Raw genomic sequence first — 12,310 nt, 5'->3', positions numbered from 1 at the left:
CTGAATATGTACCTAGAGAGTAATACTGTACCAATATATCCTGAATTTGAAAACTGCACTGAGCCTATGAACAAAAATGTCCTTGTTCTTAGGAAATAACTGAAGTATTTAGGGATAAAGGGGCAGGCTGTCTACAACCAACTCAAGTGGCTCAGGAAAAAAATGATAATTTGCCAACATGGCAAATGTTAACTGATATCCAGGAATTCTATATCCTATTCATGTAACTCCTTTGTAAGCTTGAAGTTATTCAAAATAAAAAGTTTTAAAAACCCAGTGCAGAATCAATTATAACATTTATATACTTAAATTTGAATACGTCTATTGGAGGGACATTGGCATCACCTTCTGGAAGGTGGGGAATTCGGTCAGATGCATTAAAAACTTTAATAATGCATTGCATCTGAATCAGTAATGCTATCTTTAGGGATTTATCCTAAAAAGAATCAGACCTACACTTAAGAATGTTTAGTAGTTATTTACTAGTTATTTATGATAACGAAAACTCAGATATAATTTGAGAGCATTATTAGATATGTTAAGTACATTATGGATTAAACCTAAAATGGATGCTATGACATGGCATTTAAAGTAAAAGTATTTTAGAATTTACATTGACTTGGAAATCCTCTAATTTGAATACACGAAATCCGAGACAAGATACCGAATTTAAAGAGCAGAAATCTTTTGAGTGTTTTATTAACGTCTTTGCCTGAGTCAATTAAGATTTATATTTAATTCTCCCAAGTTTATAATCCAAGATAACAGTATATTCACGCTACTCACCTATTGGACTTAACTCCATAATGAATGTCTATGTTGATGTTATAAGAAATGAATTCTTTTTCTTCTTCTCCTTCATCACCAACATCCTCTACAAATCATAATAAATATTATATCAAATTCATGTCAACACTTCCAACTTTCAATTTATCAACTGCTTAGAGAATAACGAGCCTCACCCCATCCCACCCTGACAGACCTCTATGTGACTTGGTTCCACCTACTCTTCCATTTCAACCCATTTTTTCCTGACTTTTTATCTAGTCACTTATTTGCTGTGTGATCTTGGGCAAGATGGTTAACTTCTCCGCACCTGTTTCCTTTGTAAATCAGGGCAGCACTGGCATACCCAGGTTGCTGGAAGGACTAACCGAGTTGAAGCCCATGAAGTGCCAGAGCTGGGCCTGGCCCTGGGGCAGTGCTCGGTGGTGTCTGCCACAGCCAGTTGTCACCACCCATCCCAGCAGCCCAGGCCCTGTGCTCCACACACAGAGGTCACTTTCCCTCCCTTCCCCACCCCAGTGTATTCTGCTCAGTTGTTCACTCAAGACTTACCACGTGACAGGCATTCTGGTAAGTACTTTAGGTATTCATACATTTAACCCTCAAGGCAACCCTATGAGGGTTGGCATGACTACTCTGATCCTTGCTTTTCAGGTTAAGGCTCGTATAAATAAACAGTTCTCACACACAAGGCTGGAAAGTCTGTGATTCCCAGAGCCGAGCTCCCCACCAGTACAGCCCCATTTCCATCCCTCATCCATTGCCCCACCTCGCAGGGCAAACTCCCATCAAGAAAACTGCTATGAAGAAACATCCCCAGGTCACCCAGAGGCATTCACCCAGCCTGCCCCTCTGCTCTTAGAGCACTTCTCAGAGCCTGCTCGGGGTCAACTCATGAATGCATCTTCCTCAAAAACTGTGAGCTCTTCGAGGGCAGGGATCATGCTGGATTCCACACAGCAAACACTGTGCATAGGAGTCATTTTTAAAAGCTCACTGGAATTTAATAGTAAAATAGCTCAAGAGGCATGTGAACAAAACTTCTAAGTGCAGACATGCCCCATATAACGACCTTTTGGTCAATGATGGAGCACACACACACAATGCTCCCATAAGATTAGTCATGCCATACGGCTTAGGTGTGTAGCAGGCTGCATTATCTAGATTTGTGTAAGTATACTCTATGATGTTCACACAATGATGAAATTGCCTAATGATGCATTTCTCAGAATATAATCCTGTCATTAAATGATGCATGACTATAGTTAAAAATCAAAATTGAGAGCCAGCCCTGATGGCCTAGTGGTTAAAGTTCAGTGTGCTCTGCTTCAGTAGCCAGGATTCAGTTCCCGGGCACAGAACCACACCACTTGTTTGTCGTAGCCATGTTGTGGCAGCAGCTCACACAGAAGAACTAGAACTTACAACTATACACAACTATGTACTGGGGCTTTGTGGGGGAAAGAAGGAAGAAAAGGAGGAAGACAGGCAACAGATGGTAACTTAGGGCAAATCTCCCCCCGCCCCAAAAAACAAATAAACAAAAATTGAAAAATTAGAATAAAAAATGTGTAAGAATGCAAAATAATACAAACCTCTAGATCTCGTACTAATCTATTAGATGCCGAGATGTTCTAGCCAAGTTGTCTTTGCCGTGACACACTGCATGGAATACCTGCATTAGCAAAGATTACTATCCAAGGACTGAGTTAACGTGCTGTGTGTGGTCTGTCTACACTTTTAACTTGTGATGCAACAGCAAAGGCAGCAGACTTAGCTAAGTGACTCTGGGAAAGTCATTTTTCTTCCTCTAGGTTTCAAATTCGTGAAATGTAACATGGGCAGCAGATGAGGGGGTGGGATATCAAATTAGATGGTCTGTAAGGTTTCTTTAAGCACTAAAAACTGTAAAATCTGGGTGAATAGGGTCTGAGCAAAAGCTATTAGCTTCATTAGCTTTAAGATGAGACAAACACAAAATCACAGTAAAAGAATATAAAATATTAGTATCTCTATCAAGAAGACAGTAATTCAAAATATTGTTTTTAGTATAATTTTAGGAAAGGAAGGAGTTGTTGGTGGCAGAATATTCTAGTATGCCAGGTACTTCCTAGCTGTTTTTAAAAAATGACTACCTGGGGCCAGCCCTGTGGTGTAGTGGTTAAGTTTGGCACACTCAGCTCTGGTGGCCTGGATTCACAGGTTCAGATCCCAGGCTCAGAGCTACACCACTTGTCAGCCATGCTGTGGCAGTGACCTGCATATAAAGTGGAGGAAGACTGGCATGAATGTTAGCTCAGGGCTAATCTTCCTCAGCAAAAAAACAAAAAGACCTACCTTAAAAAACCCCAAAACAACCAACTAAACAAATCAATCAATCCAGTTTTCTAACTACTGAAATGTGGATATACCACAAGATAAGATAAATCATACTGCCTGAAACCAACCACATATGTGACTGCAATCTGTAAAAAGCAAGCACATGGACACAGAGCATAAGGAGACACCCCAAAGTGAAACAGTTGTCTATGGAGAGGGATTATGAAATATTTTCTCCCTCAATTTTCTGAACTTTCCGTCATGCTGTTCCATGATTTATATAAAACATACATCACCAACATAACATCCAAACAGTATATAGAAAATAAAAGCAATATTCTATCATCACCAAAGGAAATTACTGATATAACTAAAAATATGATAGGTTAACTTTGAATCATTTCTTCCTCCCAGATAAAGACCCATCATCTGTACAAGTAAAATCAGGTAGAGAACATGCCGCCTGGATGCAGCAACTGAGCACGCTGCCTGCACTTCCTAACGCAGACAGGGTTAAAGGAACTGGGCACCTTGCCACGCGATGAGTCACGGCTCTGTCTCAGTCCTGTCGTGAGCGCCCAGCCCCACACGAGGAATACCGCAATGCAGCAGAACACTGCTTCAGCTCGGAAGGCACACCCAATGACATAATCCTCAGACAAGAATTGCAGCTAGGTATCCTCTACTGCTTTGCAAAATTCTAACTTCTCTTGATGACAATAATTTATGGAAGTCACTATTAATCAGTCACAGAACACATTTCAGATTAGTTTTTGAATACTTATTCCTTATAAATATAGAGATCAAATGAAGTCTGAGTATGTCTGACTCCCACTATAAAGAACCTATGACACTGTTTTATAAACTGCCATCAAATAATTTAACCTTTTGCTTCTCTGTAGATTATTACATCTCACAAATAAGAATAATTTGACATTCTACCTCCACAGAAACATTTTAAAAAATTTGTTCAGAGGAAGACAGACATTTGATAGTTAATTCTTAGTAACAAAGGCTATTAATCCTGCTATATTTAGAAGCTTACATATAAACACAACCTGCATATTTTATCAGGTAATATCACTTTCAGTAAAGTTTGAAGCCGTTTCCTGATGTGCTAAAGTTACGGGTTAATACATGATGGACCAATACTATACTGCCTGTGAACACGTTCAAGGAATCAAAGGACCAGCACAGAAAGCGCTGGGGCCACCGCATGAACTCCTTCGCTGCAAGCCACACCGATAGACATGACAGTGAGCTGTGGACATTTCTTCAGCAGGCTTCTGAGAGTTCGTCCAATTTCTAGAGATGTTCAAAATGTCATTTAGCATTAATCTGTGGATACTTCTATTGAAAGACTAATTTAATATATTTCAAACTATAAGTGATTTATATCATTACATTGTGAATTAGGTGAGCATTATGCTTCATTTAATGAAATACAGAAAGATGCACATTCAATACTACCTCTCCTAGGTAGACCGGGATGTTTTCACAAAGCCTGATGAATGGGCAATTGGGAAAGGGACAAAGCAAACTGGAAAGGAGCGGGGAGGCCTCCAGGTTCTTCCCTCATGCAGCTTCCCTCCAACAGTCTCCCAGCCCCAGGGCAAGCCCCTTCTCTATCTAGCAGACAAAGCCAGCCATCTCCCTTGGCCCCCACACACCACCAAACTACTTCTTACATGTTCCCGGTCCTCGTCATCTTTTCTTTTTAAAATCTAAAACATCTAACAGCACATTATTCTGGTCAGTCACCATCACATCCGTCATGTCCTTCCCTCTTTTGTTCCTGTGGTTGTTTTAGTTTTCTCCCTTTCTCCTATCACATTTACACCCAACCCCCTTTCATCCTCCTTCTGAGAGGCTGTGACTTCTTTGCCACAACCACTCCCTGCCCTGGCATAAGGCTAAGAGTGTGGTGACAAAGTCTGAGTTTTCTCTTCAACCTGAAGACTTTCATTTCTTACAGTATAAGGAATATAAAAAGATGGTTAAACCCCACACAGTTCTTGTATATAATGTAAAACTAGGGTTCACTTTGGTATTTCCAGAAAAAAAGAGAAATAAGGAACTGAAATAATAAGTTACTAATGCCTAAGGGACTTAAGACTTAATACTTTTTAAGGCTAATACTAAGTCCAAAAAAATAACTGACGAAATAAACGAAAACAAACACCCCTATTTCCACAGATACCAAGGAACTGAACAGAGAAATTAGTTTCTGGGTTTCAGAATCCTCTTAAAACATCTTTTTCCCAACTGCGTCTTAAAGTCCCGGGGTTTCGGTTTCCTCACTCATGAGCTGGACCAAATCTCTCCCGCTGCTCCCAGCCTGACGCTCTCCAAGGCTGATGATGCACGCCCATCCATCTGCACTTTGTAAAAGGCAGGGATGACCATGTTCCTTTTGCCGTGCATCAATCTCATTCACTCTGAGATACCGCGCATTCCAACTTCTCTTGCCGCAGACTGCTTTGTCCTATAAAGGTGTAGGGCCCCGCCCGCAGTGTGGCAGCACAGGGCAGTAAGAACCCAGTTTGACAGACTCTCGGCCTAGTGCTCCAGGACAGTATGGTGTCACAGAAAATTCTTCCTGTTAATTTATTAACCATTTTATTAACCATTTTGGGGGCTAAGCAAAGGTCAGAAATCAATACATTTTTAGTCATCAATCTACTACATTTCTTTATTCTTTAGGGAAATTAAGTCTTCAGAAAAACAGTTTTTAAAACTCCACCGAAACATTCCCCATAAAACTTTCCACACTGCTAGGAAGCTGAGTATTGTAAAAAGCACTAGCTTTCCCTCACACTCCAGTCCGTCGCCAACTCTGCACCACTGAAGGGGAGGTGGGGTCCCCTAAATGAAGAAGCTTAGGAAAAGCCAGAATTCCAAAGGGAGCCACTATTTCCAGTCTCAAAGACAGAACTCAGGGCTAAGACACCTGAGTGTAAAAAAACAAAAACACACCCGCTATCACCTGATCCTGGCCTGGTCACCAAGAAGCCTGAGCGCAGACAAGTTCTGGAACCGCCAGTTCCACCAGCTGCCAATGGAGCATCTTCCCTGTTCTCACCTCTGCCACTCAACCTCTCAAGGGATGAAACCACCAAAAATGCACGTCACGTACAAAGTGCTACAAAAACGGCATCAGCTCTGTAAAATGCCTGTTAAGTAGTGAGATCATCATTTTATCTGGTCATAATTATAGAAGTACACTATAAAGAAAACAATTTTCTACCGGCCAGGAATTCCAGAAAAGAGATTTCTCTTTTTAAAACGAGGAGCTATAATTTAACATTCTCTTTCCCACCAACTCTCCAATTCTTCACTATCAAAACAAACTGCTAAGTTTTATTTATTCTACACTTTAAGGAATGCTGTACCTTAACAAAAAAAGTTTACAGCTAGCTGGGGTAGTTAAAAAAATAGATAGATCTTCACATAAAAAATGCTTCTACATTCAGTAACAAGCGTTTGGAAAATTCTTTCCAAAAAGGGGGTGGGGTGAGGATAGAATAAAAGCAACTTGACCCGTTCATTAAATAAGTTACAGGGCTGCACTGCTGCTGGCGGTCTACATCCAGTTTAAACAACTCAGATTTGTTTTCCATATCATAAGGCAAAGCCCACCTTTCATTGTAATTAACTACTGGATGCTCGTATTTGATTACATGTACAAATGCCAATGCCAACTTATAAAAACCACCCAGAAGAAAGCCCTCCTGCCAAGTGACCTTCATCTAAATTATGCTAGTACGGCCAGGATGCTAACAAGACTGATGGGAGCATACAGTCTTTCCTCAGATTTCTGTAAGTGAGAGGTAAATTAGAGACAGGCTGAATTACTAGAAATACTTCATGGATTTTTACAAATATGGGAATGAGGTAGGATTTCAATTTTAGACAGTCTCATTCCTCAGTCAACATTCAAAAGTGCAAGTCATTATGGAGCCAAGATTTGGATGCCTGGATATTCGCTTTGCTGAAAGAAGAAAACGTACCCATCATGCAAACAGAGAGGATTTGCACTAGAGGGTATACTACAGAAACAGGGTAATAATTTTAATATTTTGCTAAATATGTTTTATTTACCAATAATTTTAGAAAATTCTAAGATGTTTAAGAAAATATTACTGACGAGCACCCTACAAGCAAAGAACAAAACTCACAAATTTTTTCCATAAAAAGAAATTGAGACCCAAGGTAGAAATCACCGGTTTCAATACATAAACTGTTCAACATGATCAATAATTAACCAAGGTCAAACTACGCAAAACACAATAACTTAATGCAGATTAAAATATATTTTAATAAAATAATGTATATTCACAGAAAGACACCAAAATGCTGACTGTGGTTATACCTGGGTCGAAGGATTCCAGGTGATTTTTATTTACCAGTATACTTCAAATTTTCTACCACGACTACACATTCTTTTTGAAAAAGAGTAGATGAGTTAAAGGTGTTTTTTTCTTTTAAACAATAGTGGTTTCCATGAGGGAAAACACAACTTCAAACATAACAGAAAAACCCTAAACAACATTAATACTCTAAATATGCCCAAATTTCTTATTTGCTCTGAACATTCCATGTAGACCTAAGAAAAATATTCTTTCCCTCCGACCCTCCAGCAGAAAGAGATGCTACAGAGAAGCATCTCCTGAGTAAGAACAGCCCTTGAAAGAAACTATCAGAAAGGAACATAAGTGTGAGCTGGGGGGTGAGACAGCACAGGTCCTCTTACTCAGAACCATACCGTTTTTTGAGATTATAAGGTTGTTGGCAAACATTTTCAGACAGCGTCCAATCCCTTGGCACTAAGTTAAAATCTGCTGGGACATCATCCCTGGGTTCCCAGCACAAGGTGCCACACCCATGCGCGTGCCGTCAACCGTGCGGGCCATTACTACCAAGTGGTCTTAAAGAGTCAAGGGGAAGCCCTCCCCGAAGGCAAGGCCGACTCTCAAGGTGAATCCAGCCTTGCCCTTGGGAGGTCACTATTTGAGGAGACTGCTTGAATATGCAAATCTTTTGTCCCCTTCCCCCACTGGGTGCCTAAACTGAGTCTCTCTTTTTTAAATCTGTAAAACAGACTCCAGTATCACAGGTCACCATTAGGATCATCCAAGCACTACACCAATGTAAGCTGTGACTCATGGAAGAAGCAGCGGACTGGAACCTGAGATGTGCAGTCTAGTCTCGGGTGACCTTGGGCTAGTCACTTCACCTGAACCTCAGTTTCCTGCGTGTGAAGTGGGGACATACACCCATTCAGCACAGGCGCTGCTGGGAGGACCAAGAGGGCGGCCCGCGTGCGCGCATCCACCCAGGACAGTGATGCTCCGCTCGTAGCCGGGGCTGCCCTGTCATTCCCGGGCCTCGGCATCGGGGCCCGCACCAGGCAGGGGCCGGAATGCCAGCCGGCCAGGGCTGCCCCAGCTCCGACCCGCCAGGATCTCCCCCTCCAGCCAGACGACGGAAGGGCCAGAATCCAGGCTGCCCCCGGCCCCGCGGGTCTGCCCCTGACACATCCCTCCCGAGGCCCGCCTGGCCGGGACACAAAACGAAACCGAAAAGCTCATGTGACATTGGAGGCCGGGATGCGGCCTCCGCCCGCGCTCAGCCGGGGAGACGCTGTCTCCACCCAACTCGGCCATCTTGAGGCCCGAGCAGACAAAGCGATCCCATTGTTTTGGGTGACGGCAAGACAGGGGCACCCTCACCCTTCCCCGCGGCCCGGAAGGGGGCACCCCTGGGGCTCCGGCCTGGCGGGGGTGTGGCGGGAGCGAGGCCGGGCGCGGCGCCGCCCACCCCGCGGGGCGTCTGCAGCCCGAGGTCCCCCAGCTCGACCCTGGCCCCGGCCCCGGGCCCCGCCCGCACCTTTGAGCGTGGAGCGCTCCACCAGGACCGTGTGGACCTGCGGGTCCGACAGGAACTTGCGCATCTGCTCCAGGGCGCTCTTCTCCTCCAGCGCCGCCTCCAGCGCGGCCGGCGCCTCGCCGCCATCCTCCAGCAGCAGCGGCACCAGCTTGCGCAGGTGCTTCTGCAGCACCGACACGTCGGCCACGTTCTGCACGGCCGACACCTCCAGGCCGGCCGAGCCGTCCTCGCCGCCGCCGCTCCCGGGCTCCGACATGGCGCCGCGCTCGGGACTGCGGGCAGCGCTGAGAGGGCGGCCGCGACTCGGCGCGAGAGCTGGCGGGCGGGCGAACCACAGAAACGGGCGCCGGAAGCAGGACGGTCAGCTAGCCCGCGGCCGACTGAGGGGAGCGGACGCCGGCTCCGCCCTAAAGGCCGCCGCCTGCCGGCCCCGCCCCACTCCGCCCGCCGCAGCCAGTGGCGCCGGCTCGCGGTCTCGGAGTCACGACGTCGCGCATGCGCGTAGGCGGGCCTCCGGCCATGCCGCCGCACAACCTTCTGGGACTTGTAGTCCCAGTGCTGGGCGGGGCCCTTCTGTCTTCTCATGACAAGCCCTAAAGATGGGAACTTGGCACGCTGATCGGTGAGGGGTGGTCAGGGACTACATCTGTCTTGTTCCCTGCTGTGGCCGAAGCGAACAACACAGAGCCTGAGACGCTACCTAAATATTGAATGAATGAATGGTGTTAATGTCGAGAGCTAATATAGTCATGACATGTGTTATTAGATATATATTTAGGGAGAGTGAGGACATTTTTCACAGCGGGAAGAGGGTCACGTAGGCTGAAAAGATGGAGTTTGGGCGGGGGGACATTCCCAGCAGAGGAACTAGCCTCTACAAAGGCAGAGGGGCCTGACTGCAGGGGCAGCGTAAGGTAAAGCCAGGAGATGACACCTGGACTGTGGAGTAAAGCCAAGCTGTCGTGGGTCTTGGCTGCTAATGACAAAATAATTCCCCCCAGGATGCTGTGAGGACCAAGAGGGAGACCTACCTGAGAGCATCCACCTAGAACCGTGATGCTCCAGTAGCAGCTGGGGCTACCAATGTCATTCTGTGAGCCTCACTGTCTGGGTCCGTACAAGGCAGGGGCTGAGATGCCTGCCGGCTTAGGCTCCCCCCAGCTCCCATCGGCCTGGACCCCTTCCCTTACACGAAGATGGCATAAGGGCCAGAAACCAGGCTGCCCACATTCTTGGTCTAGAGATGACAGTGTCTTTTAAGGATGTTAATTGGCCTTTGAAAGTTCAAACTCGTAACTTGCTTCTTAAATTGGGTAGAGGAAGGGAAGCCAAAGGTGTTATTTTTATATCAAAGTGCATAGTCAGAGAGCTGAGTCCTGATTGGTGGAATAATGATGGGATGATCTGATTTCCCCAAATCATCTTTGGAAAACTGCGAAACATACAGTATGCTTATCTTTGCTCAATTACCTGGTGCCAAGCCCCAGGGACTGCTGGAACATGGAGATTAATCAAATGGTTCTTGTCTTTAAGGAGCTCATGAAAGAGGGGACAGATTAATATCCCATTCTCCTGACCTCCATCAGTCCACTCTTGTGTGCTATGACCATGCAGATCTAAATAACCTCCCAGGAAAAATATAAAGCCACTGCAATGACTTTGTGCTATGACCATCATGGTAATGAATAATAATAACACCACCAACAGCTAATACTGAATGCTCACTCAATGCTAGGCATTCTGCTAATGGCTGTCCCCTACCCCCATGTCCTTTGGAGTAGGAACAGGACAAAGAGGAAAATCTATTAGGTGCAGGTTAGTGAACTCTGGATTGACCACACATGATCTGAGACTCAGAAACCCAGCAGTGACCTGGCAGATGGAGAGAGGCTGCCTGCAGCCTGCACTGTGAGTCAGCACCGCCCAGGAGATGCAGCCACTGGGGCATCCAAACGACTCACACGTCTGCAACCTGGCGCTGAGCCAGGGCAACAGAGCTGCAGGCTCTGGATTTGCAGCCCTGTGTGATATTCTCAAAATTAAAAAAGCGTTTGCTATTTCTAAGAGGATGGAAACTGAAGGAAGCTGAACAATCTACAAGGATTCCTACATGGACCAAAAGTGTTTGCATTTCTGTTTTCTAGAGATGTTTGCTGTATTTCATGCATAAGAAGAAGAATGGTCAATGTTGATTGAATGCTTGCTGTACACAGAGTGCTAAGCACTCTAAATTCCTTATCCCAGTGGCTGGCTAGACCACCCCAGAGCTGAAAGGGACAGGATCTTCTTGTGAGATGCACCGTTGGCCTCCTAGCACAGGACTCTCCCCCTCATCATGCCCCAGTCTGACCCCGGGTAGAGGTGGGGGGCCCTGCACCCAAACCTGGCCTCTCCAACCACTTGCTGCCTTCGGCATCTTGGCTTTCTCCTGTCCATAGTAGAATGTGCTTTCAGTTGGCAGTGGTGCTGGGGAGAGAATTTGTTCTAAGTGATGCGGGATGATAGTGGCTGCCAGGCCACTTGTATTTTATCAGAAGTTGGTGATGAACTGTCTATAGGAGGAGCTCATGTCCATTCCCCACCCCTCTCTTTAAAGTACTGCCTGGCGTGGCTCCTTAAGTCCAAGTTGGGGGGGCTCAGTCTCATTCTCATCCTCCCTCTCCCTCCCCCACTCCCAACCCTGGGGCGGCAGGCAGCCCCTCAGCGGACGCCCGGCTGGCCCCGCACCTTCAAGCTCTGGCCTGGAATCCCCCCCTTCTCCCTCTAAACTCCACATGGGGCTTCACCGTTCATTCATTCATTCATTCCATGGGCTCATTCCCAGCACCAGCAGGGCCTGGCCCAACGCTTGCTTAATGACTGTGAAACCAGTGCTTCACACCAAGGGAAGGAGGTGCAGGTGGTGGCAGCAGCGGCTGTTCCCCAGGGCACCTTTGGGATTTTGACCTTCCCGGGTGCTTTAAGCCCGGCCGCCTCATTGAGCTGCCAGCGCGCCGCTGGCGGGCTGAGCTGGGACCACCCATCTATCGCTCACGGGGGGCTACAAGACGCTTTCGGATGAAGTTCGTGCCAGGACCCACCCCTTTCTGTCTCAGTTCCTTTTCAAGTGAGCCTCACGGGGAGGCTGGGATCAAATCGGGCCCCTGGAAGCTTTGGGCGCAGCTGGGTGCGGTTGTGAGGTCAGAGGGGAAAGCGCCCCAAGGAGCAGAGCGGTCTCCTGGCGCCCTCTAGTGGTGCCGGGGAGGACGCACACACAGGGGCCTTCCCCCGAGGCAGTGAGGCGGGCTCCCCAGCCCGCTGCCCCATTGCTCTTGGT

The 12,310-nt window shown here is 46.4% G+C and overlaps 1 protein-coding gene across 1 annotated transcript in view; it reads right to left on the bottom strand.

Moving 5' to 3' along the window:
- The window catches only part of DYNC1H1 (dynein cytoplasmic 1 heavy chain 1), a 70,137-nt gene extending 60,688 nt beyond the window's left edge, over nt 1-9,449 (bottom strand). The window contains exons 1-2 of the mRNA XM_070514341.1: nt 8,995-9,449; nt 787-874 (exon numbers count right to left, since the gene is read on the bottom strand). Of these exons, the coding sequence (XP_070370442.1) occupies nt 787-874; nt 8,995-9,250 (344 nt within the window). The 5' untranslated portion in view covers nt 9,251-9,449. The remainder of the gene's footprint in view (nt 1-786; nt 875-8,994) is intronic.
- Between the last annotated feature and the right edge of the window lie 2,861 nt (nt 9,450-12,310).

The sequence above is a fragment of the Equus asinus genome, chromosome 7, assembly GCF_041296235.1.
Source record: "Equus asinus isolate D_3611 breed Donkey chromosome 7, EquAss-T2T_v2, whole genome shotgun sequence".
In the NCBI taxonomy this organism is placed as follows: Eukaryota; Metazoa; Chordata; class Mammalia; order Perissodactyla; family Equidae; genus Equus; species Equus asinus.
This window is presented reverse-complemented; position numbering and strand designations above follow the sequence as displayed.